Source organism: Pyrus communis, chromosome 1, assembly GCF_041283825.1.
Source record: "Pyrus communis isolate YQ-2024b chromosome 1, ASM4128382v1, whole genome shotgun sequence".
Taxonomy (NCBI): Eukaryota; Viridiplantae; Streptophyta; class Magnoliopsida; order Rosales; family Rosaceae; genus Pyrus; species Pyrus communis.
This window is the reverse complement of record NC_142565.1, coordinates 2,013,786-2,041,191: the sequence shown is the minus strand read 5'-3', so window position 1 is coordinate 2,041,191 and position 27,406 is coordinate 2,013,786. Positions and strand designations below refer to the sequence as shown.

Genomic DNA, 27,406 nt, shown 5'->3' with positions numbered 1-27,406 from the left:
GCATTTTGTTTCATATCTTTGTATCAAGTTCAGAAATTTCATCTTCGAAACAAAAATCCTGTCGTTTAGGAAGAATTGCTCAGATACCAGTAAGTGAGGCTTTTTTAGGTCGTGTTATAAATGTATTGGCTAAAACTATTGATGGTCGGGGTGAAATTTCATCTTCTGAATCTCGATTAATTAAGTCTCCCGCTCCTGGAAGGACGGATGACAAATTCACGACATTCGTTATGAAAAGACCGGAAAAATTGAAGAGGGATAAGAGAGAACCGTGCGGTTAGATTTCTTCATTTCAGTTGAGTGATGATGTACAGTACATACATGATGACGATACAACAAAACAGGTAGTACAAGACAGAATTATACAATGTTACATGAGCCCACAATAAATCAGTGCAGAAAACAGAACGAGCAGGCTTCAAAAATCTCCGGCTGACTATTCCGTTAACAAGTCCGATCCCCGGCTAGTCGCCAATCTTCTGTACAGCAGTTTCAGACCCAAAAAATTGTTCCAAAGCTAAATAGTATTTGCCTCTTAGCCTTTCTTTTCTCTATATGAACATCTCAGAAAATATACAAATTCTTGCTGCCTTGAGTTTCTTCCTTACCAGGGGAACTGCAATGGATCGGATCATCAGAAGCCATCCTCGTGGACCAAAATCAAGCATATTTCATAGCTCCAATCAGTCAAGCACTCAAACTTCCTACAAGTCTAAACCGCATCACGTTCTATGTACTACAAGAGTGTTATGTTGTCAGGATGTGAGCTCGATATGCATAATTCCGGAATCATTCCCGTCTCATGGCTTAGCTTACCGGATGTTATGAGCTGAACACTAAGCCATGCAAAAAGAGTTGTCTGCTTCCAGCCACTAACTTTCCGGAGCTTCAACATTATTCCACAGTTCTTATTGTACAAAACATACTCTCCTTCGCAGTCCAACATGAGGGATAGGTTGATCCAGTATATCCAAAATGGTCTGATTAACTTGAGAGCTTGAACTGATTGGTGGGTCCATCAAAATAAGTTAAGACACCATTTGTACGGTTCGGCAAAGGAGAGTTGGGGCTTAAATCCAGTTTCAGGTTCATTTTAACTTGATCCTTAAGGAGTTGGCGAGACACGCGATCAGCTAAAACTGACTGTCCATCGTACTGCTCCGCTTTGGCAGGCCTTACAAACTGCTTTCCCAGAACATCATTTTCACAAGGCATCAGTTCTGAGAAGATATGAGACCCTGGCTGCTTCCCTCGAAACACATCAGGACATGAATCATGATAGGAGGGCCCATTGACATAGAGACCATTCGAGGGTTTTGAAATGCCTCCAAAACCCTCTTGCAAGTTGATGGGCTGGTTCATGTGAATAAATGTAATGGCACCACTGCCACCTGTGAGAGGCGTGGATGAGCCCGAAGTAGTCCGTGGGCTAGATATAGGGGAAGGTGACATTCTTCCATTTAGGTGTGGTGGTGACCTTGAGTGCAATAGAGGGCTTCCAATGGGTGAGACAGGGCATGATATATTCCTTGGAATATGGATCTCACTGCAGTTAAGGCAAATAAAGATCAAACCAAAATCTTAATATCAAAATGTTGTCGTACGCATCAACAGAGAGAAACATAAAGATAGATGGATATATAAATGTGTGTGTGTGTGTGTGTGAGAGAGAGAGAGAGAGAGAGAGAGAGATTGACCTGGTATGGTTATTAGTTTTTGAATGTCTAGATGAATGAATTGCAAGCCTATCTGAATCCAAGTTGGAGAAATTCCTCCCTTGCCCAATACCCTGACAATGATCAATAAAACACAACAGATAAAATAAGAGGCGAGAAGAGGACCCGTGCATATAACAGCTGCTTCATCAAAGTCCAATAAAGGATATCATAAATGTGTTTACACTTGATGATACACAACACTAGGAAAGATTTTCAATCCATATATAGAGACTAAAACAGAGAGATTTCAACATCTGTATTGTCTTGTCTCCAGATATAGGGACTGGGTCGGGTTGTAATGTGAACTAATGGTACTGACAACCTTACTATTTCGTTGTAACTGATTATCACGAGTTCTTTGTGCACATTGAGGAAATAACAGGTATAGAACCTGATAGCATGCACTATGCTCAAACATAAATAAAAAATGATTACAAACTACCAACACCATAAGACACCAATTTTACATCTGTGGTAAAAACGAAATTCATACCAGTGCTTTCACTCCATTTGTAATCCCAGAGGGTGGATCAGAAGGCTCAAGGCCCAACATAGATCTTTCCAAAGGCGCAGCATATTTCACAAAAGGATGCTCCAAAAGCTGGGCAGCTGTAGGACGATGGAGTGGATTTCTCTGTAAGCATTGCCTTATGAAATCCCTTCCATCATCCAAGAGGCTATCTGGAATTGCTGGAAGTTCCTTGCTATTCCCAATCTTAAACATGGCAGCAACCTTTTAACCACAAAAAGGACAATATTACACAATGCAAAGAATACTTGAATTAGCCTATATGATCTCAGTCTCAAATTCTTATAACCCCCTGCCCTACATCCAATAAATAAATAAATGCACACAAGCATTCGTTTGTAGATCTAAATTATTACCCCTTCATACTGGCTCCAAGGTGGTTTTGTTGTAGCCATTTCCAAAACAGTGCACCCAAGACTCCATATATCTACAGCAAGGTTGGCACCACTTGAGTTCTTTATAACCTGGGCAAGCGACCGAAATGAAGACTTAAGTAAAACCATCAAGAAGCATGCCATGGAGGAGAAAATATACAAAAACTAGAAGCAACCTAACCTCAGGTGCCATCCAGTAAGGGCTTCCCTTAAATGATAATGGACATGACTGCCCAGTGATCTGCAAAGCACACAAGATAAGTATGACTCTGCTTTACATGCATTTAGATTAGGAGAGAAGGGAAACAGAATTGTTTATGCAATAGTCGGTTATGGTTTGCATTATCATGTCATATTCTTTAAATCATATCAAGATTAAGTATGCATGCGTTTACATGCTTAGCCATCCCAAAGTCTGCCAACTTGACACGTCCATTTGGGTCTACGAGTATATTTGCCCCTTTAATATCCCTGAACATGAAAGATGCTTAATGTTCAGTAAATACATCGCGATAGTATATTATGACAGTTGAATTAATGCTTCAAAGTACTTGACAAAGAATAGGTAACGAATTTCACCTGTGGACAGTGTTTTTAGCATGTAAATACGCCAGCCCCGACAAGATTTGCTTAGTATAACTACGAATTGCTAGTTCGCCAAATTGCCCATAGTCTTGGAGAAGTTTATATATGGATCCACCAGATACATACTCCAAATATATATATAGCTTGTCATCAACCTGTTATAGGAATGAATCAGCATAGATTATAGTGGTTGCTTGAATCTTCAAGTAAAAGTTACTTTTGACCCATAATATTGCACAACTACCCAATATGCAGAGATTAAGCTTCAGACTCATAACTAAGAAATGTGTTATCAACAAACATGACAAATGAAAATCGGTATTTAAATGCATACTATGAATAATACAACATGGACAAAAGACTTACTGATTCAGACCCATAATATTGCACAATGTTGGGGTGCCGTAAACGGCTCAATAAAGCAATTTCCTGTCAAAACGTCACAACATAAAAGTCAAATAAATGAAGGAAAGCATATCACTTGTCCAAGGAAGGAACTTGAAAACTAAAACAACAGGATGATACCTGATTTAATTGCTTAGCGCTTTCCTTAGACTTTGCATCATCAGAAAATAATGTGACCTCCTTCATCGCACACATTTCACCACTTTCACTGAACAAGTCGGTAATGTAAAATCAGATAGGCATAAACTTCGCATGCAAGCAACCTATGAGAGAAACTAATTTACAAGCTACATGTGAGATAAATGGATATTTTTTTTCCTACACTTGGCCAAACCATCAAGCAAGTTTGAAGGCAGGACTTTGAAGTTTTATACTTTAGAGTATTAACTGCTACGTACTTAGATATATGTTTGCTTGGTTGAGAGAGCGAGAGAGAGAGAGAGAGAGAGAGAGAGAGAGAGAGAGAGATTTGGGTATCTACCTATTAAAACCAACATAAACATGTCCAAAAGTCCCTCTACCCAGCAGCTTTCCCTTTTTCCAGCGTGAACCAGGGCTTGGTGGGTTCTCTGCCCTTCCTGGACTTCGTGGCACAGAAGGAGATGTTGCTGCTGAATTTGAATGAGACAAAGGGGAAGCATTCACAGGGGGAAGAGGCAAACGGTGACTTTGTTGTTTCCCATCATCAGCCCAGCTTGTCTGTGTCTCATTGGGAGTCCCTCCTGCTCTAGGATGGGTAGGCGTAACAGCACCACTATGAATTCTTGAGCCTGGGCCTGGGCTTGTCATTCTGGGACTAGGTACCGGAGAATACTCAGGGCTACCCCTGCTTTGCTGCCAAAACAACTGTCCAGACATATCTCCTCCCATTGAATTATGTCCAGAATTGTGACCCGAACCTGGACTGGAGCAGTGGCCAGAGCCAAGTAGAGTGACATCTGGATAAGTCTTTGCAGCCCAGAAAGCAGAGTTCACGACTTGCTCAGTGCCAAATGCTCTCATTGGGCTTCTAGAAGGACTTGACATTGAGCTGTCGGGAGCACTGCAGACAGCTCCATTATAAGGAACTAGTAGGTTTGGCACATGGCTGCCTAGTTGCCTCCGCTTAGGCGATGTGGGGGAAACATGAGTATTGAAAAAAATATTAGCTGGTTTTTTTGGCTCTCTTGAGTGTACTGGAGCAACATTGAATGACTGATCCTTGAGCATCACACTTCATAAAAAGTGCAGAAAATTGTCAGGGAGGAGCAAGCTAAAAGAATTACAAGTAAATCATGCACATTCATGCATATAAAAAAACATGCATACTAGTACCATAATGGCATGTGCAATAAATGAAAGCTCACCTGCAAGGGCTGCCAGCAGCTGTTCTAGTACCATTGTCATCAGTTGCCTGAGGGCTATGATGGCATGATGAGTCAGCTGGATCGTCACTATCAACAGAGCTCTCACTAAAGACTGAATCAGTGACCATGTCTCCATCTACGTCTGTACGATTTGACCTGCTACCGATGCATGCAGGTCTCGGCAGAGGTAGAAACGACAATGGCTTAGAGCCTTTTTCCGATTTTGGTTTTGTTGATATACTAATTCCAGAATCTGTACGAGCAACATGAGCAACATGTAGACCAGGAAGCGGAAGTGGTTGAGCATTAGTCCTTTCAGCAAAACTTTGACATCTGGAAACATTTTTTGAGGGCGAAGGAGATATTGATTCTATAGGGGATTGACATCCTTTTTCCGAAATTGTATCATTGCAATTTCTTCGAGACCCTCCTGATCTACTATTCAATCTACTCTCTGAAGAAAAATTAAATTTCCGATGTAAAGAGTCAATAAAACTTTCCTTTCCTGCCTTCTTCTTTGCTTCTTTGGACGACGACTTCCCCCACCATGAAGGCATATTTCTCATAATAGGTTTACAGAATCCAAGGGAAAGTACTTCAAAGCTAGTTCATTCCAGTAGTATAACTTAACTGCATAACACCATTACATGGGGTTACCAATCAGTTACACGAGTTCAATTCAGCACATAATTAAAACCTGCAGGGATACAGGCTGCATGTCAGTAACTCTATTTCAAGGATCTCTAAGTTAAGTTAATGGCACAAAAGATATGCTGCAAAACAACCAGAATTAAGTAAAGGACACTAGCACCTAAATCGTAAAGGTCTGAAATTTGGTAGATCATAGGAATATGCCTATATCACATACTCGCGCCATACTCACAAACCCGCTTCAAACGACACTTAGTGAACTCAACACATGTGAATCATTAGATTTTACAGTGCAACATAATATCAATGAACTAAGTTAAATTAGCAATCACCCACCTCTTTCCAATCCCCAAATTTTAACCTTTGTTTGGTTCCCGGGAAAACGCAGCAAAGAGCAAAATGAAACCCATAATTTCGAATCCAAACCTTGATAAATTGGGTCATGTAAAAGCAACACAAAGACTCTGACTTCAACATGCACAACGGACCTACTGCCTCAAATTTCAAAACCCAGAACCCAAAATAACGGCAACAACATTCAAATTTTCCCTTTCGCTTTCTTTCTCCAATTTTCTCGGGAACCAAACAAAAAGCTTCGATCCCAAATTGCTCACTACCACAAGCTCGCAACACAGATCTACTTGCAACTTATACACTCACACAGAATCAACAAACAACTAAATAACTCAAAAAAATTAGTAATTTACTAAGCTTACATAACAGACAAAACGATACTCACTGAAATTTTTCAGGAGCTGCAAAATCCGAGCTGAACCCACTCGGAATCTGGCACGAATCTCGACGATAATTTGATGGAGTACTTCTGATTGCACAGTGAAATAGCTCGGAAAAACAAAATCCCTAGAAATCAACGAAGTAAAGAGGATTGGATTATGAGGATTTTGTGTGTTTTGTTGCAATTGAAAGGAAGAAGTGAATCGACGCTTTTAGAGAGAGAGACAGTATTTTTTTTTCCTGAGCTTAAAAGACATCAATAAGTTGTCTACAGCTGCTGATTTTTCATTTTTTATATTTATTTTGCTTTTAAAACCCACTTAGGATTTTTTTTTTTCTTCTAATCTTTATAAATTAATAAAACACTCATTGTCAACTAAAATTCTACAAAATTACCAATTTAATCATCTAATTAAAACAGAATATGAATAAGAAATATGGGGCAGAAATGTAATGTAATTTCACATAACCAAATTTTGCTGATTTTTTATTCAAAATCTCACCTACATATAATCCTAACATATATCTAATTTAAAAATAAATAAAAAACTCTCACTCTCACATTCTTTATCAGTCTTTTCCTCTCTTCTTCTATTTTAAAAACAAAAATATAAAAAAATTTCTCACACACTTTGTGTGTGCCCATATGCTAGTAATTCAATAACTAAACAATATTTTATTACTTTTTTAGTCGGTATAATTTTTATTGAATGATTTATAATATAAACGATTTTAATCATAATTTTAAATTTTGTAATCAGTCACGAAGTATTTTAAAAAATAACTCGTCCTCATATGTTGAGTAGCTAAGTTAATTTCTATATTATATACTTTACCACATTCGTTTAATTTAATTGCTCCCACCATTTTATTCCTTCTACTCCAACAAGATGAAAGATATATCAAGTAGTGGATTGTGTTGACGAATAAGGCATTTTTTTTTTTTTCATTTCGAAATCTCTTTCTTTTTAATGTAAATTAGAGTAAAAATATCAAGAGTAAAAGAAAATAATGAAAAATATTTATTAAAAAAAATATATATAAAAAAAAGAAAGATTATTTGGTGCCTTTCATTCCTTACTAGCATTTTTGCACACGTCTTGCAATTTTTTAATACATAATGTGTAATTTTAACAACAACGACAAAAAGAATGAGAGAAAGATCTTCTACATGCGCCTTAATTAATGATTCATTGTTTTTTACTTTAGATTAAAAAATTAGAGGCACCTGCAGAAATGTGAGTTTTTATTATTAGTGTTATTCTACATTAAAAATGAAAATTAGGTTCGATTGTCTAATTATAAGCTCATGTTAGCATGATTTATTTTGCACCTACAATAATGATTAGCACCAAAATATTTTCTGTTTTTTCTTTAAAGAAATGCAACATAATATCGGTAGATTTCTTTTTATTCTTGCTATCATACCAAAAATATATATGATGAGTGTCCACTAAAAGGCATTTTAATTGCTCAAAGAAATCATTTCGTATTTGTAATAACTGTATTAATAAAAAAATTGTGTGGCAATCAAAATTTTTTTAGTGTGATAAATACCATCACGTTATACTATTAATTTATTTCACTTATACTATAATATATGCATTTATTAATAAATATTATATAATAAATCTATAAATAGTATAACAGATAAATTAATATTACTACGTGACGGTATGTGATTGTCACTATATCCTAAAATATTTTATGTTTTATCAATGTTATGGAAAAGGTAAATTCAGTCTAGGGACAACTTGATTGTATGTGCCTAAAAAACAAAGAACAGACAACTTGATTGATACCCAACTTTTAATTATAAAGTAGTGCCGTATCATTCCCTTTTTTATTCATCATAAAGCTACTTATGCCATCTCTATTCAAATTATCAGATTACAATTTACAAGAAATAATATCCACGCTTTGTAACTCAGTTGATTAAGAGTATACATCGTCATACTCGAGGTTCCATATTCGAATTTCTCTCTCTGTAGTTAGCAGGTTACAACTTACAAGTAATAAGATCAATTAGACTACAAGTGTCATGTAACTCAGTTGGTTAAGAGCTTAAGAGTGTTTGCCCCCTTACACTTGAGGTTCCGTGTTTGAATCTCATGCCCCATAGTTTGATGTAAATTATCCTATCTTTTGTCAAAAAATAAAAAACCAATTATACTTAGTGAAATACATATTGTTTGATTTTTGGATGAGACGATAGTAGCTTTATTAGAACATTAAAAATATGAAAAATTCAAAGAGAGCATTTTGGATTTAAATCTGAAAGGTCTTCAAATTAAAAAACTCGAAAGCAAAAAGTAAGAACAATTTGGCCAATCTAATTGTCACCATATCGACTGTACGTGAGCTTAAAATACACAATGTTATCAGATTTTATTGAGTGGTAATTTTGTTTTGTATCACTTTTTTATTTTGTTGGTATGTACTCATTGAAGTCATTGTTTGGGTATGGCTTAATGGCAGCAGAATGAAATGAGCTTGGGTTTGTAATCATATCATACCATCATTTTGTTGGAACCAAATATTAGCAGTTCTTAATTTGTGCAATCAGAATAAAATGAATTGAACAATGCTATTGATTGGTAGGTTGAACGGCTAGGATCAATTGATCCTGAGGCTTCAGAGACACTGGTCCGAAAAGGATCTGAATCCGTCCTCCACCGTCCACGCCGTCAACGACTGGATGTTCGTGGTGGTCTCCTCGAGTTTCATGGGATTGGTTAGGGTACTTATACGTATGGCATGCTTGCATGTGGCTCTCTTTCTCTCTATCACTTCCCACACCATGAAGCTCTCTCTCCCCACTCCACCCTCCCAGTAAATCCTCAAACCATGGACCAGTTTACAGAACATGCCACAGACCCCACAACAACACCACCGCCACCAACAACAAATTCTCCGTGGCATTTTAATCCTCTGCATATGGATGATGGAATCAGTACCATCAATTCACGAAACGACGACAACAGCAGCACTGTTTACAAGAAACACAGAAGAGGCTGAGGAAGAAGGAGGAGGAGAGAGAGAGAGTTTAATTTTGCAGCAACTGCTTCGTTGAAGAGATTGTGTGCCAAATATTCCCGCAAAAGCTTCAGCTGCCTCGCCGGAGACGGAGAGCATTGTGCGTTGGTGGATGGAGCCGACGATAGCTACTTAGCTAGCTAAGTTTGTGAGGCCATGTACTTAATATTTCTCCGTGCAAATAAGACGTCCTAGATGAGTTTTTATTTAACATAGGGTTCACTTTTTAAAATACGTGGCTAGCATTTACTAGAAGAATAACGTCACTCAAACTATGCACCGGTTACAAGAAAACATTTCTCTTCTTATCGGGCACTTCATGTCAAGATGACATTCACTATTTTTGAGTCAAGTCTCCGTACGATATACAAATACTTCAAATCTCTCAAGCTTGAAATTGTGATTGTGAAAGTTTGATTCCAGGTGAATTGGTTCACGAGATACATGAGGGGAGGGGTCTCTTTGTTTTCGTAATTCGTGATAATCATTGGATGAATAGGATGTTTTGTTTTTGTTTTCACACAGCATTTTAGTCACATTTTGAGGAGGAGAGATCCGGTCGCATTTGTCAGCGTCTGTTCACCAGAAACATGGTACGTGAATTAAGGAATTAATATAATATTATTGTGGAAAATAATACTAAATTAGTTTCTCAGAATTGATCATTATTGGAGGAAAATTGTGGATATCTATCTTATATTATAAATAGGCAAAAAAAAAAAAAAAAAGAGAGAACTTTTGCTAGAAATCGAAGTGTAATGGGAGCAGTGTATCACATCTTTTATTTTCTTAACTGTATCAGACAATGAATGTAGAAGAGAGGGGAGGAGATTTGTGTTATCACTTTCTGCTTTTGATCATGTGTGTTGTAGTGGTATGATACAAGAATACCTCTATATATAGGGATTTTGATCCAAAACCTCTTTAAATGTATGAAGAAAACTTACACACCAAAATAGTATAAACTAAACTTCCACTATTTAATTCTACGATTTCGACTTCCATTCTTCAATTTTTCATGGACTTACTTTACGTCGGCATTCACGCTCATTTCACACCATCTTGTATTTTGTACCAATTTATTTGCCAAACATGAGGCAAGAGTTTGATGTGGAGATGAAAGATGGCCAACCTGCACACAAGGGGAGATGTACCAAGCCACTCAGGCAAAAATTTGTGGGGCCATGGATCGCACGTATCATGTTGTCACAATCCCTTTCTTATGTCATGATTTGGCTTTGCTTTATGATGGGGCGAAGTCGGACTGGTTATATTATCATGTGATGATATTAATTTATATGTTATAATATAAGCAAACGACATGATTTTTATAGGAATTGTAAAGAAAAGTGGATTGATAAGTAGATAATACTAATAAATTAATAACATTACATAGCAATATAACGGTCGCACTAAAAACTGCCTTCGGGATGAGAGGTGGATATAATTTGAAAACTTTCACAACTCATTCATCAATGTTACTTGAATCATACTTGCAATGGCTTCTAAGTTCCAAGTTATGATAGCCGCCAAGACATGACAAAATAGCCTTCTCATTCTTCTTAAGCTAAAATCATTATATACAAAAAATTGTTGGTTTAGTATTTTCTTTAGTTCAGCACTACAAAAACCATCATACACTATCAAGTTGGCTGCTTATCCCAAAAGCAAGAGGGTTCCGGGCAACGGTGCTCACCCAATTGCTAATAGGAGCCACGCCTTCTTCTCCTCAGCGGCAGAGATTACGGCCGCCGACGCTGCCACCCACCCTCCAAGCGACAAAACTATCCTCAACACAAAAGAAAAAAAAAAAAAAAGATGCATGTTAAGTGACTGCTGAAAGTTTCAGAATATTTAGGTTCTTGTAGATTGCAAAGAGAAATAATATCAACATACATACCAGTTGGTGCATTTGAAGCCAAATTTGATAGCACAAGTATGGTGACCGCAAGAACTATCCCGGTAGCACGATCAATTTGCGCATTCAGTGCCATGAAGTTCCAAAGATCGCTTGGAATGCCGGTCTTGTTAAATCCTTCGACGGTTATTAACATTACGCAGAAGAAAATCAAGAGTGGATATGACACCTGACCAAAAACAAGAGAGAAATTTATGAACATTTGTAGTCTTGTGGTCAGATGTTCCTTCCCTTCCAACGACTACGTAGGAAATGCATCTGTTTGTCTTGTAAGTTGTGAGTGTCAAAGAACATGTGCTCACTGTTTATTGACATACAAGTAACTTGGTCAATCCGAGTTAATAGTTGGGAAAATTATGGAGCCTTATTTGGTTAGGTTTAGGAGTCCTTATATGGTGAAATTAATCATGAAAACCTTAATTAGTTGACAAAGAATTCGTTACCATTTCGGACTATAATGAAATCCTAATTGATTTGGAATATCCCTTCTAATCAATTAATAGGCCGGATTAAAGGGATGAGCATCTATATATTAGGAGGTCCTTGCACTCACATCAATCATCCTATTCTAGTGCAAAACCCTTTTCTGTGCACAAGGACTCTTGGCTGCTAGATTGTAGAAGTTCCTCCTTGAAACCCTAGCAGTCATGGCTTCTTCTTCCTCCACTTTGGAAGATAAGTTTATTTCCCTTTAATTGTTTGACTGGTTTATTGTAATTCTATTTGTTATATCTGTAATCCTAGTGCAAAACCCTATTTATGTGCACAATGTGTCTGGTGAAAACCGATGAGAACTTACATCCCCTCTGGAACAGGTTCCGGAGCTGGATAGACCACAACCTCCAGAACATACATAGAAGAATCAAAGCATTCACACACACTACCACAAGCATTGCAGGGAGAATTCCAATCACAAATGTCCCGAAAGAAATCTTACTCCGAATAGCTGTAACAAGGTTTTGAGGATTGCCAATCGGGGTTGCTGCAAACCCAATGTTTGCACTCGAGGCAAGGGCGAGTAGGATAGGATGAGGCGGGAGGTTGTGTTGTCTTGCAACTTTCAAAATAAAACTCGGTTAAAACCGCACAAGAGGTGTCATTGGTGAAGAGAGCACTCGAAACGGCAGAAATCAAACAGATTCGACAGAGCAAGTCCCTTGCTCCTTGAGTTTTCCACATGAGCAACCTGCCCAAATACTTGAACATATCCGCTCTTTCGAGATAGATACAACCATTGTCCCGAACAGAAGACCAATGATTGGGAGATCAATAGCAGCTATGCTTGATCGGGAGTTGAGACTCGGAAAACAGCCATAAACATTGCCCCGAGGAGGGGCTCTACGGTCCTCCCGATTGGCAAGAAAGGGACAGCCGGAAACAATGCCAATATCCAAACACTGCAAACGCAATTGAGCCAAGAACCACTTTGAGAATAAGCTATGACCATTTTTCCAACTTAAGAGCGAATGTGCTCCCTCCCATGCACCCAAATTCAAATCTTCGCAGTTTAGATTAGTGTAAAGTAGAATTTCGCTTGTATCACGAGAAGCTAAAGATCTTCACGTGGACTCTAAGGCTGCGTTCATTAGAAATGGAGGACAACTTCCAAATTTTGTCGGAATTGAAGGTAAAAGATTGAGAGTTCATCTGGATGTGCTTTTAAAATGATTAAAAGTGATTTTAAAGAAAATATTTTTGGGTTCCAAAAACACTTAAAGTACTTTTTCCATAAAGCACTTTTAGTGCTTTTCCAGGATTTGCTTGCATTTTTACTAATAATTGGTTCTAAGAACATTTTCACCAAAAACATTTTTAATCATTTTGAAAGCATATCCAAATGAGCTCTGAGTAGTGATGATCAAATTATCCCTTCTAATCCTACTACTATTGTTGTGGGATTAGACTGGAAAACTTTCCTTCATGAGTAATTAATATTCTACCCTTGAAGTTGCTATCCATTTCTTTCCGAAGTATCCTATCCAAGTCAATCCATTTACAAAGATTCATCAAGAGGAAAAAAAACAAAAACCGCTGCATTAAAGCTCAATAATTTACAAAGACTTACTAGAAAGTATCAAATGTCAATTATGTAAACTATAATTCATTATTTTTTATAGACGGCACGAACCAGGTGAAGCTCGATTAACAAACTTGTAAAATGAGACTCTTTCTTTAGCTAAGCATCGGTGACAAAAATAGATTCATAATGAACATATTAGAACATGTACAACATTCAGATGAATCAACGAAAAAATTATTAGCTAAGATCAATGCATGTAACATGTTTTGGTTTTGTCTATTACGAAAGCATCAAACTATCACTGTTGTAACTTGTAAGCCAAGAGAGAGAAAAAAACAAAGAAGAAAAACCAAATCGAATGAAAGATTAAGATGCCATTAAAAATTACCCAAATCATGTGACACATTTTATTAGATTATTAAATTCATTTTATAAAAAAAAAATAAAGGGGAGAGATCTGTTGCATCATTTTTTTTACATCATTTTTATACATGTTTGGAGACGACAACGACTAAGTAAGGCTCAAATTAATAAGGTTGTAGAACGAGACTCTTTCTTTAGCAAACACATTAGCGACAAAATTAGATTCATGATAAATACGTTTGAACATGTACGATACTCAGATGAATCAACAACAAAACTGTTAACTAAGCGCAATACATGTAACATGTTTTGGTTTTGTCTACTATGAAAACATCAAACTCAATTATAATATTGTAAGCCAAGAGAGAGAAACAAACAAAGAAGAAAATCAAATCGAATGATATATTAAGATACAATTACAAAATAATCAAATCATGTGACACATTTTTTTAAACTACTAACGTCATATTACCAAAATAAATAAATAAATTATTAACATCATCTTCACATGCAATGCATTGAACAATTTATAGTCTATTTTTGAGCCCACTACGTGGCGAAGAAAGTCAAAAATGACCTTCCTGGAATGAGTTGTCCTCATGAGTAGTTTTATTTTTATTTTTTTATTTACTTTTTCTTCATGTGTTGGTTTTGCTAACTTACAGCCGGTACTTAAAAAAATAATAATAATAATTTTTTTGTAGAGACGGATTATGGGAGATTACCAAAATAAACAAATTGTCAAGGGAAGATTTGCTGAAAATTGTTTTTAGTAAACATAGGATATACTTGAGTTCAATAACAATCAATTGATGGTGATCTCGAACCACGTCGTGCCTAAATTCGATCAGAAATTTGTCAAAAAAGTCAGAGTAAGTCAACAGGAAACTCAACTTTTAGGGTAGAAAGTTTTCTTCAAATTCGAACGGGACTCCTGCATGAAAAGCTCAAATGTTGGCGTAAAGGATGACGGTGTTGTGGTTCGTGGTTTTTGAGCAAGAAGAACGGCGGCAGCGGTTTAAATGTCTGAGAGAGAGAATTCGAGAGAAGAAGAATGGGATATCAACTTCCCACCCGTCCTACTTATTCTAGTATAGACTATAGAGTAATTTCTGCCCATAAACATTTTTAACAAAAGCACTTCTTGTAAAAGCATGACGAAAATTTTAGTTAAAATGATCGATAATGAACTCTATAAAGCACCAAAAAACTTCTTTAGAATCCATAATCAGTTCAAGGCATGTCTGATATTTCTTTGGAAACAGCTAAAAATGCTATCTAACAATCAAAAGCGATTTTCATTATATTTTACAAACAAACTTAAAAGCGTATATGGGTTAAACAAGTTTTGAAAAAACACGTAACTAAAAACTAAAAAAGCGTTTCCTACATAAACAGTCTCAAATGAACCCTTTATGTCAATTAAGCACTACAAAAACCTATTGGTGTGCAATTAGCCACACTACAATATGCACCTCTATCCACCTGATGGCGATGAGGTTTGGAGTTGGAGCCATAAACTTTTCCAACATGATATGTTGCCCTAATCCTTGCTTTTTGTTGTTTTAATCATGTCTCCTGGTTTGTTGGTCACAGCCTGTTCCTAGTTTGCATTTCTGCCCTGTTTGGGCAAGTGGGTAGGACAAAGACTTGAGCTTTGGCCATTACCTATAAGACATTTTTAATTAAATGCTTATCCTTTTAATCCACCATAACAAAGGTTTGTTGCCACCAACTTGAATGGTTGCACCCAATCCACTACCCCTACAATGTTAGACCAGTGAAGCTCATGCCCTACATATTCAAGGCACTTCATGCTCTCCATCCCTTTCCTTTCATTCCGGGTTTGAACCTGGTTCCGGCTATGAAACCGATTTCCGTTGTCGGATTCACAACTGGTTAGGGCAAAGAAATTGACTTTCGAAGATCAAACGCATTAGATTTCCGGTAAGGCTCGTAAAGTATGAACTTTCGGACCCCTTTCCGGATGGACTGTTACGCATCTTCAAGCAAGAATACTCAAAATGGCGTAATTCGACCTTTTTATTACACATGAACAAAAAATAGTCCACAACACAACATCTACATAAATGAATTATATCCTCTGTATTAACATCAAAGTACAAAAAATGTTCTAAAGAATGCTCTTTGAGCACTCACATTAACAATTCTACAATCTATTCCCCTGTCAGTTATCTGTTTTCGGTCGTAAGAAACTCTCACCTCTGCAATCCATTCATCGTCAACAATGTGATCCCTGGTTTACCAAAGCTATACACATCCGAAAAAGCCATGTTGAACCATTGCTATGTCATCCAACTCCTGGTTGTAGAATCGGAAAGAAAGTCCAGTCATTACAAGGCTTAGATTCCTTAGCAGCAACATTTTTGTTAGCCCACCATTCCGAGCCAATGTTGGACTTACTCGGAACTTCAGCTTTTGTGTTATCAAAATTAAACTCCTTTGTTGAACCAAGTGTGATGGATCTTTGCTTCCGGTAACCTTGATCTTCCCCTTCTCCTGAATTATTTTCAGGAATTCTACTCAAACTTTCCTCAACATCAAACTCATGGTGATTGTTGGAGTCTGTTGATAACGCCTCTTTTTCAATTGCGTATTCTGCTCCTCTATCATTTGAAGATTCCGTTGCAGTTCTTAATGCTTTATTTGCAAGACAGCATGCAACATCTTCACCAGTCAATTCAAATGACACCCTGTGATCAAATACAGTTCCACCATTGTGACATCCACTCTCTGAGTTGGCCAGGGATGCCACCTCAGAAATCTGGTTCTCCATAAGGAAACCGTCTCTAGAGGCTGGCCCCGTACCATCAGGCGTCAAACATCCAGAACCCAACCTGGAACCAACTCCCACACCATTGGGGGTCAAACATCCAGAACCTAGCCTTGAACCTAGCTCATAGCCATCTGGTGTTAATGTTCCAGAACCTAGCCTGGAACCTAACCCCGCACCATCTGGTGTCAATGATCCAGAACCTAGCCTTGAATCCCACTTACGAGTGGTAAAATGCTCAAAACCATAGAGCTTTGGAGCTTCCCCCATGCGAAACTCAAGCATAGGGTGTCTGTCCGGAAAAGGAGAAGATGTTCCAGAATTTGATATTGCTGATCCAGGTGATATGAGATGACCACCTGGACTTCCTGGATATTGTTGGTAAGGCTGGTATTCGTATTGGGACAGTGGAAACTTCTGGTTGTTACTACTATTTCTACGTTGTCGGTCCAGTGAAGACGACAGAAGTTGAGCAAATGGAACTTCAGGGGATGAAGGTGTAGTCAGCTGAACAGATTCAGGAGGGGGAGTGAATGGAGCAGTAGATGGTTCAGTGTTGAATGTAGAGAATACAGGTGGTGACACTAACTGTGTCTCATATGCATAAGGGCCTATGGAAAACATGGATGCAGGTTCACTCAAAGAGTAGGCATTGGCAGAAAGGGAAGTGAGGGACAGATGTCCAGCAGGTGATTGGGTAGCGGATGGTGGATCGGATGGGAGGAAAGATGCAGGAGAAGATGGAGGGGCAATGAATGGTAATACAATTGTGGTGGAGGTTGTTTGGACTGCAGCTCCTGGCACTACAGGCTCGGGAACGAGGACAGCATGACCAATTCGCTTGTTATTTTTATGTGACCCGAAGCACCAATATAGGCTCCAGCAGCTTCCCCATCTTCTTTTCTGCAGTCAAATGGTAAAAGATTGTCAATGACTCAGTTTCAAAATTAACACCAAAAAAATGCACGAAAGACACCAGAAGAACCTACTCAATTTAACACCACAAAGATTTAAATTCACTCTCAACCCACAAACGAACATCTCTAAGATACTGACTCGCAAAAGAACTTCACGTACAATCTTCGAAATGAATAAAAGTGTCTTATGTAATTACTTGTACACAATTCTACATCACGAAGCAACAGAATCAAAGTTGGCAACTGAAATTGAAATTTACAATTAAGGGTTTAAAGCTATTCTGGTGTATGGCACTCTGAAAGCCGCTTCTATAAAAGCCACCAGGCGACATCCTCCGTAGCAATGGCGACAAGAAGGAAAAGTTGTTAGGATGGCAAATAGGTCTCCTTCCCGGCTGGATTTCTTCGCCGAAACTCCAAACTTTCTAAACTATGAAATGTTCACCAGATACAACAACAACAACAACAACAAAGCCTTATCCTACTAAGTGAGGTGGGTGTGAAATTCTATGAATCCTAAAACGCCACTATGCTCGGTTGTGAGCTTCTGCTAGGTGCTATCTAGCAAAATCTGGAACTACATCAAAACATACCTACCAAAATACTAGCAATTGAAATAAAACGAAGTCACCATATAGCAATACAAACACAATAAAGACTCCATTAAACTAAAATTAAAATAAAATTTTACACCTTTATACTAATCCATCATTAAATTATATGAGTTCAATCAAATTTAAGAATTTCAACGATTATTTGCACTAGAAAAACACTCAAAGATTCATACTTTCCACTTTTTTGGATGGAAAGTAAATTTAAGAACGCAAGATCCAACAGCCCATATCTGTGTGATTTTGATTCCCACAGTTTCTCAGCAACCAAACAGAGTATTATCAGTATAACAAGGACCCAAAAATCAGAACAAATTGAGAGAAGAGAAAAACAAACATGCATAAAGATATGTATGCAGTAGAGAGAGAGAGAGTTACAGAGACGGTCGTAGGTTGGGCTCGAGCTTCGGCGGAGACGATGGCGGTGGCGGCGGCGTTGATAGTGTCAACGCTGCTATTCATGACTGCTTCTGTGATCCCACAAAGCTCGTTGCTTTGCTTCTGGAGCTAAATTCCTCAGCTTTTTTATCTCAAATAAACAACTCCGGCGAAGATTGACCAATCGGGTTTCGAATTCCGAGCTACGAGGCCGGAGAACGACAGTTTTTCCGGCGAGATTCAACGGACATGGCGGATTCGATCTGGTAATGAACGTTTCTTGAAGCTGAACGAATGAATGAATGAAAAATGTGGACTTGCATTGTATATGCAAACTCTCTCTCTAGAAATGGGACCCACACATTTGTTTTTTATTTTTATTTTCTAACAAAATCCACGTGACTACTAGAACGATGGAGATGTGTGTTACCCTTACCACGACGTGAGTTTGAAAATTTATCGTTTGTAAAAAATAAAAAAAAATCAATCTCGAATTATTGTATTGCTGCATTATTTTATTTATTTGGTTATCAAATAATTAGAATATTGGATAGGCGATGATGATGGCGATTAACCAAGGAAAAAAGAAATTAGCTGCACGTGGGCTTGCCGCTTGATGCATTATTCTAATTTTTGTTATGAAATTATCAAAAATAAAATAAAATATTTTCATGTGTGTTTTATTTATTAAATTAACATGCTGTGTATAATCTAATAAGCACAAATCTGTATTATTCATAGATCCAGCAAAATGTATGCAATATTTCTGTTAAAGACAAATAGTATATTAATGACGCAAGCATAGCATGCAACCACCCCACTCTTCCATACACTATTATACTTCCTCTTTTTCTCAACTATTATTATTAGATTCACTCAGCAGGAAACACAGACACATATGTCATATATAATTATACAAGCGGAAAAATATTTGAAAATAAAATCTTCCTTCCTTTTGTATAATGATATATGACCTATGTACTGATGTCCCGATACACTGAAAATATCTCATCACAATGATGTTATATGTTTTTATTTTCATAAGGAAATTATTATTGGCACTCCAAAATTCTCATTTTGCACTCCAAACTTCCTATATTTAGAAAGAAAAATACACTTGTAAAGAGTGTAAAATGAGATTTTTAAAGTGTCAATAACAGTTATCTTTCATAAATACAATAACTTAATCCTTTTTTGGGAGGTCTCTATTGTCTGTGATAAGATATTTTTGTTCGTTCTATATCTCTAATCACATGGACGTACCTAAGAATCTCTCCTAATTTGATAATTATCGATACAATCGATTCCACTGGTTCTATGTGATACATGTTTTTCAAACACAACAATGATCTCTTCATGTTGATAGATTCCCTTCATTGAAATGAAGACGAACTTGTTCCACAAGTCACATTTATTTAATGTTGACAAGTACGTTCACATAAGAATACTAACTTAATGTGGAAAATTTGACAGTAACACGATCTGATACTTTAAATATATAACATTTGATAGATCAAGCTGTGTTTCTGACACACTAAAAAAACTTTTCTTACTGTGGCCATGGCTTTCACAGATTAATGATTAAAATCTTACAAGTTGGGGGTTAATGAATTGGATAAGGGATTGGACAAGCCAGCTGCCATCTCTCTCTCTCTCACACACTCATTTTTTAATTATCTATATAATTTGTTTAGTCAAACACATTTAATTAGTTAATAACAAAGATTCTATTATAAAAAATTAATGAAAAGGGTTTGAAAATTTTGAGTTTTAACGATAATGACAAAATAAAGGGTAAAGTGAATAGTACCAGGATTGATTTTTTAATGTAAAAATATAATTTTTCGTTAAATTAAACAGTATCAGAAGCTTTTCGTTAAAATTTCCTTTTATTATGTGGTTCTAATTTAACAAGTATGTCCCACCACCAGGTTAATGATTTAGCGGTGATTTTAATGGGGAAGCAGGAAAGTTACTAGCGGCGGTGGTGTGATCGCGTGAGATTCTCGTGACTCGTAATATTCTCGATTTCTGCTTTTTAGGTTGCGGGACACCTCTCGTGACCGCATTCAATTGCCATCCCCACACTCCAACAGAAAAAACCGTAAATTCACTAACTTTCCAAGTTAAAATATAGAATTACTTTTAACTACGATATCTGAAATTTCATTTTGATCTCACTTTATCCTTATCACTCAAAAATTACGACTTTACTTCCTAAAACTCAAAATTCGTTACACTTTGACTTATGGATTCTCTCTTCTCCCTACAACTTATAGGTGGCATTTAAAACATATGTGGGATCCAACACCTAATAAGACCATGTTACCTGGCGCACCCAAATCAAACTCAAATAAAAAATTAATAGATTTAAGGCAATGTTGAGCAAACTTTGAGTTTTATGGAGACAACTTTCAAGCTTTAGGGGGCAAACTGGGATCAGCTCTAGGGGCAAAATGAAGCGAACTTTGAGTTTCAGGAAGAAGAGTGGTGACTTTTGAGTCACAAGGAGCAAATTGAGACTAAAATCGAGTTCCAGAAGTGTAACTAAAAATAAGTCTAAAATATAATACAACATTTTAGTGGGCCTGATTAGGAAGAATGAGATCCAGTCCGGAGCTTTAGTTTGGAGTTTATGGACCGAGAGAGTCCCGTTCAAATAAAAATAAAGAGATTAGGAGTGTTTAAGTTTTTCGTTCATAAAATAGACCAGTAAAATGAACTAATAAGAATTATAAAATTGAAATTATATACCCAAACTCTAAATACATAGATCCAAAGTGAAATTTGAACAAAAAAAATTCCAACCGGAAAGGAAAATATAACTGGGCAAAGTATTAATTTTTAGGGGCTTTTGGATCTAGGTCCAAAAACATAGGTAGTTTTTGGGATTAAGTCCAGTTATCCAATTACATATTTTGATATCAATTTTTCCCCTTAAGATAAAAATATTTAAATTCTTTAATTTTTTTTATCATTTATTCAGTTTTTAAATTTTGAATATTAAAATACTCAAACTAAAATATTATCTAGTAACTACCTACTATTTATGAAGAAAACAAAACTAATATAATCTAGTAACTACCTACCTATTGTATAGGAAGAAAAATGCTTTATACCTACAAAGCAGACATAATCTACCTGCAAAACAAAAATAAACTGCCTATTGTATTGGAAGAAAAATGCTAACCTACATGGCGGAACATAGAAATATAAATATGATATAATATACCTCCATTAAAGGATTGAATTTTGAGGGAAGAACACAAAAATATCACCTATGAAAAGAAGAGACAAAAAAGAGGAGGATTGATAGAGGGAATTGTTTGGAAGAAGGAAAAAATGAGGGATGAAACAGACTGGGGGTTGAGGTGATTATATGGCTCTAACTAATCCTACCATTAAGGGATTAGCTAAACGACAAATAATCCCATAATTAATCAATTTTGTGTATTTACAACAATTCGTAAGCTTACGGGGTAAATATGGTACAAATCATAAATAAACATACTTGGAATCTCAATTATTGGATCTATTTCAATGAAATGGACTAATTCTACTAATGACTCACAAAATTGGATCTATATCAAGTTATCTCTAATTTTTTTAACTATATTTTCCACTAGGATAAAACCTTTTGTCAAAGATGTTCACGCACGAGCGATGGCCTTGTGTTTTCCGAATGGGTATTTGTGCGCACCCCACGTGCGTAAGATAGCGACATGCACATACACTAAATTAAACTTGCACGGGTGGGTGGTTCTCTCTTTTTATTATCATGATCCATCCATGATCCATCCCATTCAATCCTCTTGCTTTCTGAACCCCCCCTTTTTATTATTATTTACCTTTTTACCTTTTTACTTTTTAATTATTCAATTTCATGTTACCTAGTCTCCCGCACACTTACATTCAGATTCTGTTCTTGAAATTTATGATGAAATTCACTTTTCTAGAGATCACTTTGGTTACTTCTACAAACAAAAGTTAAAAGTTGTATATCAAAAGCCCACCAATTCCAAATTAAATTGATGGTGTGGTTATTGAATAAGAACGATACATTAGTTATTCAGATATAAGATAAATTTATTTTTAAGACTACAAATTAGTATTTCAGACAGTACTTGTATACTCATAAGAATTTCGAATTAAGCCTAGATATTGAACTGGGGAAAGGGATCCGGATCCCTTCTACCAAATCCACCCAATCACCTAATCCAGGTATTTGAAATTTGATCCAACAAGTTATTATAAATTTTAAAAGGACCCCCTGTTTGTAGTTATTGAATCAAATTTCAAGAGCCCGAATTGATTGATTGAATGAATTTAGTGAAAGTGATTCGGAGAGAATCCCTTTAACCAGGCCTAGTTGTCTCTAAGCGTTGATCCATTTAAGGAACAACTAGGTCTCCCTAGGTCTCGAGATCCTACGAAAAACGTTAAAAAAAAAAAAAAAAAAAAAAGCTTGGAAATGGCAGCCTGATATGAGACTCGAACCAACTTACCAAATGTTTGCTAAAATACACACTCGACATATCTTGACAAGGCACATCAAATGTTGCTGAACTAACCTTTATAGCATAGCTCAACAGATGTCGACATGCTTACACGAGACACGAGTCTCAACGCGACACAACTCGGGAGCCTAATTCAATGCTTTCCATGCTGGCCCCCACCAAACGAGACTAAATTATACCATACAGGTTTGGTTACATTTAAAGTGAATAATGTGATAATTCTATGTTTCTAGATCCACCACCCATGTAACCAAATATTGGAAAAGGGCAGGGGTCCACAAGGGAGGGGCAGCTACTAGATATTTCACAAAAATGAACCTCTCATGGGGTGGCTTGGTGTGGGTACGGCCCTACAAGCCAAAAGCTAAACCAGCACACCACATGTTCGACTTATCGAGTAGGTGGGGGTTCGATCGCATACTTTTAATCTACAAACACATGCATAACATATTATATGTATATAAAGGATTTATATCAAGATCCTCCTTCATAAATTATGGCCCTTTGCAAAATTCTCTCGTCGGAATAATTCAAGATCACAATGCTTTGGGAGTATGGATGAAGGTCAATCATTGTTGTGGGATTTAATGCATGAATCTCTTGCGTATAGTGTTTGAAATTTATTCGATACGGTCAAAATATTAAGAAAATAAGAGAAAATATGGAAATGCGAAAATCTAAACTCTATAAAATATTGCATAAACTCTTAAATTTGGTTAAATCCGACAGATTTTATCAATATTTCCGACATATCGGCAAGGTTCTAAAAAACGTTAGGCCCTAGTCCCGCGGCGGGCAGGGGCCTAGCGCTTAGGCGGCTAGGCGGGGTCTATACGGATTTATGTAAATTTATTATATATCTTGTAAATAAGTGTCTATTTACACTTAAAATAAAAATAAAATAAAATAAAAAATTATACTTGTGTGGATAATAGAATAATGATAAAATGCAAAAATAGAAGTAGAAGAATACACAAAGTACATCCATCCAACAAGTTCAATATTTAGAAAACAGTAAGCATATAATCATTATGAGAAGTATTCTTGGATGATAGACTAAATTATTCTTATTCATGATCCTTGCATTGAATTGGACATAGAGTAAATTATTTAACGTTGTTGTAGGTAGTTTTTTTTTTTTTGTATGTATCTGAGTTCTCCAATTCATTTCACAATTGAATGAACTAGTAGTCAATCCATCCTTTGCAAATTAGGTGCACCATTTCTATAAGTATACCATCATGAAACTAAAAAAATAAAAAAGCACACAATCAATTAAAAAAAAAAAAAAAATCAAATCTGCCTAGGACCACCTTGGACCGCCTAGCCCACCTAGGACCGCCTAGCTCCAGACCGATTTTTCGAAACAATTTGCTTTAAATCGCGTCGGGTTTTCACTACCTAGCGCCTAGCAAATTGTCATATGACATTTCTTAAAGTTTCATTTTAAATGACCACGTTTTTTAGAAAATTTCCATCATCGGAGTTAACCGATATAGGTATGGATATCAACATATCCATCGATATTTCAACAAATTTGTATATCACCGATACTGATATTTTAAACACTGCTTACAAATATGTTTTAGTTCGGTTGATTAAGAAATTATGTTGCTTGGATTGTAGTAGAATAAGGTGAGCCATCTTAAGAACTGACTTAACCTATAAAAAGATGTTGATGCTGTGAGGCGAGGGAGTGACTTGTTTGGTCTCGCTGCGCATCACACTCGGAATTCGATCAATTTTTGGATAAATTAAAGTAGCTTAGAGTATCCGATTGTTTGAAAAATCATTCAACCCATATTCCAACGTTTACTTCTGCAATCAAGGTCTTGTGTTCGAATCTTCCTTCATGCGCTGTCCCTCCCCTGTAAGTGAAAAAACAGAAAACATCAATCATTTGGGCCAAAGAAGAGCAAACCAACAACATTTGGGCAGTGTTAAACTGGCCCAACAAAAAGTATAGATCAAGCCCACATTTCAAGGCCCACCCAGAAATGCTGAAAACTGAAAACACATTTAACGTTTCTGGTTGGTATAATTTTGGACCGTCACCATAGCTCATGACTCCAAAACTATCAAAAATCTCGAACTGATGGCCATGGCGTCCATCGTTGCTGCTGCTCCTACCACATTTGTGTGCTCGTCGTCATCCGTCGCCAGAGGCACAAAAGCAGCCGCCTTCCGCCGCAAAGACCGGAAATTTCAGCTCTGTTGTGTGGTTCCGCCACTGGGTCTCAGCCCTTTCTCGCCATGGACTGGGTTGAAGCATCTGGGCGTCTCATTCGCACCGAAGTCTTTGAAATTAGGTAACTTTTCAGCATTTGGGTTCGTGGGTTTTTCTTGGATTTTGCAATTTGTTTGCTGTTTTGGTTAATCAGTCCAGCTCGTTTGTGATTTGGCGGTGCAGAGAGGAAGAGAAGGTGTAAGGGTATGGTGGTTTATGCATCGCTGTTTGGTGTTGGAGCTCCTGAGGCTCTGGTTATTGGAGTAGTGGCTTTGCTGGTTTTTGGTCCCAAGGGACTTGCTGAGGTGAGTGGTATGTTATATTGTAGCTGGAAGTTTAGGTCTGAAATTGTTTTGTAGAAGACACTTCTACTCATTAGTGCTTTCATCCGAAGTGCTTATGCTGGAAGCACAATCATGTTTAAAATCCAAGATTTTCCTGAAAATGCTTTTGGAAGCACTTCCCAAGTAAGCACTTGATAGGTGCTTCTCTCAGGAAACACTACAAATGCTTCCATAAACTAGAAACACTTCTAAACGTTTCTGTCGTCAAAAGCGCTTTTGACCTTCCCAGAAGTAATCCCAAACGAGCCCTTAATTTCTCATGTGGATGCATGTATTCTCGGTTTAAGTAGCAGGGATAGAGGGGTGTGGAGGGTTAGGGCCTGATTGGTATATGAACCCCTCACAGAATTGTTGTTGATCAAAACTCATTGATTGAAGTAATGATGGGGTCGAGACTCAAGAGGTCAGGATGACAAGCTTTAGAAAAAAAATTGATAACCTTAGTGTTGACAGTTTAGCAGATCTTTTGGCATTCCTGAGTAACGATTATCTTCGTGCAGGTTGCTAGGACATTAGGAAAGACTTTGCGTGCTTTTCAACCCACCATTAAAGAACTTCAGGTAGGTAATTTAACTTCATTTGAAATGTATGTTTATGCCTCTTATGAGAAGGATGTCAATGTTGCATGTACGTGCATCTGCAGGAAGTTTCAAGGGATTTCAAGAGCACCCTTGAAAAGGAGATCGGTCTTGATGACATTTCTAGTTCAACAATAGATGCATTCAATGGCAAGAAAATGGATACTACTTCAACCCCTTCATCAACTACCATGACTGAAGATTCCAAAACTACGATTGAAGATTCTAAAACCACGGATGAAGATTCCAAAACTCCAGACATTTCAAGTTTATCGTCAATAGATGCATACAATGCCAGAATAATGAGCAAGAATTCAACTTCTTCATCAACTGCCACGGCTGACCCCAGTAAGCGATTAATGTGTCAAATTGCCATTAGATCATCTGACACATTATGGAAGTTTTGTGAAAATTTATGAGGTTTAGGATATGAACCAATAATAGGAAAAATGACAAATCCAAGTAACTAGAGGAAAATACGTTTAGAGGAATATATTCACTGTTTAGCCATTTTTTTATCGGATTCATATTTTCGCTGTATGATTCAGTGCATATAGTTTCTTGTCTCTTTATTAAGTCCTGACCTGTCAATTATCTAATGCAGATGGGGTTCCGTCACCACCCAGAGCATACACCGCAGAAGAGTACTTAAAGATCACAGAGGAGCAGCTAGCAGCTGCCCAAAAGAAGGCACAGGTATCTGCTCCAGCAGAAAGTCAGGTTGAACCTCAGACTCCGTCTCAAGGTTAGTCGTCGTTAAATCTCTCTCTTGATAACTTTGTTGAATGTATACATCTCTATCTCGCTGTTGTTAACATTGTTGTATGCTTACATTGGTAACAGATACAGCTGAAGAAACTGCTGCAAAAACGCCTTCACCCCAACCACCTCAAACTGTTGAAGAAGCTGCCGCTGGAACGCCTTCACCCCAACAACCTCAAAGTGAGACATAAGAACAAGTCACAGTTGATTGACGGATGCTTGCCAATTTTTCGTAACTCTCAAATTTGTCAAGTTCGAGACATGAAGCTTGACGGAGGATGAATGGAGCTGAGAAATCCCACTTTTGTTGTTCCTTCTCAATTTTTGTTGATGGAAATAGTTTAAGTCCATAGAATTTCAGTATAATTGAGTACAAAAAGGTGCCTGTAATCTCATCTAAGAGCATGATTTTGACCTAGTACTGATGCAGAAACGCCATCTTTTTAGAAAGTAACGCCATCTTTTTAGAAAGTAACGCCATCTTTTTAGAAAGTGACATTTCGGTTCGTTTCGGGTTTGTACCGCGCTGTCTTCGACTTCGAAGATTATAAATTCTAAGCAATTTTATTCAAGATGAAAGGGAAACAGATGAACAATA

General features: G+C 37.1%; 3 protein-coding genes and 1 pseudogene across 9 annotated transcripts; 1 reads left to right on the top strand and 3 right to left on the bottom strand.

Annotated features, from left to right (window-relative positions):
• Positions 1–259: 259 nt before the first annotated feature.
• Positions 260–6,626, bottom strand: LOC137720124 (mitogen-activated protein kinase kinase kinase YODA). 6 transcript variants are annotated; one of them, XR_015961160.1, is made up of 13 exons: positions 6,325–6,626; positions 4,958–5,654; positions 4,093–4,824; positions 3,732–3,819; positions 3,573–3,635; positions 3,201–3,361; positions 3,017–3,092; positions 2,803–2,862; positions 2,604–2,711; positions 2,212–2,451; positions 1,698–1,789; positions 874–1,546; positions 260–829 (listed from the first exon to the last, which is right to left on the bottom strand). XR_015961160.1 is itself a non-coding variant. In XM_088691868.1 (12 exons), exons 2-12 carry the CDS (start codon positions 5,521–5,523, stop codon positions 985–987), a joined length of 2,748 nt encoding a protein of 915 aa, XP_088547994.1. In that variant the 5' UTR covers positions 5,524–5,654; positions 6,325–6,626; the 3' UTR covers positions 260–984. The 6 variants fall into 6 exon arrangements, 3 of the variants coding, with proteins under 3 accessions (XP_088547994.1, XP_068315235.2, XP_088548000.1); XR_015961158.1 differs by having other exon boundaries at positions 6,348–6,615; XR_015961161.1 differs by having other exon boundaries at positions 4,958–5,587; positions 6,348–6,529.
• A 4,090-nt stretch (positions 6,627–10,716) lies between these two features.
• LOC137721096 (silicon efflux transporter LSI2-like) lies at positions 10,717–15,974 on the bottom strand (annotated as a pseudogene). Its single transcript, XR_015957606.1, has 5 exons — positions 15,904–15,974; positions 15,431–15,575; positions 12,050–12,734; positions 11,280–11,538; positions 10,717–11,163 (listed from the first exon to the last, which is right to left on the bottom strand). The product of XR_015957606.1 is annotated as a silicon efflux transporter LSI2-like (transcript).
• LOC137720587 (uncharacterized) lies at positions 15,706–18,722 on the bottom strand. The gene is made up of 2 exons (XM_068459678.2): positions 18,381–18,722; positions 15,706–17,377 (listed from the first exon to the last, which is right to left on the bottom strand). Exons 1-2 carry the CDS (start codon positions 18,462–18,464, stop codon positions 15,992–15,994), a joined length of 1,470 nt encoding a protein of 489 aa, XP_068315779.2. The 5' UTR covers positions 18,465–18,722; the 3' UTR covers positions 15,706–15,991.
• A 5,867-nt stretch (positions 18,723–24,589) lies between these two features.
• LOC137721263 (sec-independent protein translocase protein TATB, chloroplastic) lies at positions 24,590–27,279 on the top strand. The gene is made up of 6 exons (XM_068460365.2): positions 24,590–25,206; positions 25,308–25,429; positions 25,969–26,028; positions 26,112–26,394; positions 26,651–26,791; positions 26,890–27,279. Exons 1-6 carry the CDS (start codon positions 24,993–24,995, stop codon positions 26,997–26,999), a joined length of 930 nt encoding a protein of 309 aa, XP_068316466.2. The 5' UTR covers positions 24,590–24,992; the 3' UTR covers positions 27,000–27,279.
• The last annotated feature ends 127 nt before the right edge of the window (positions 27,280–27,406 follow it).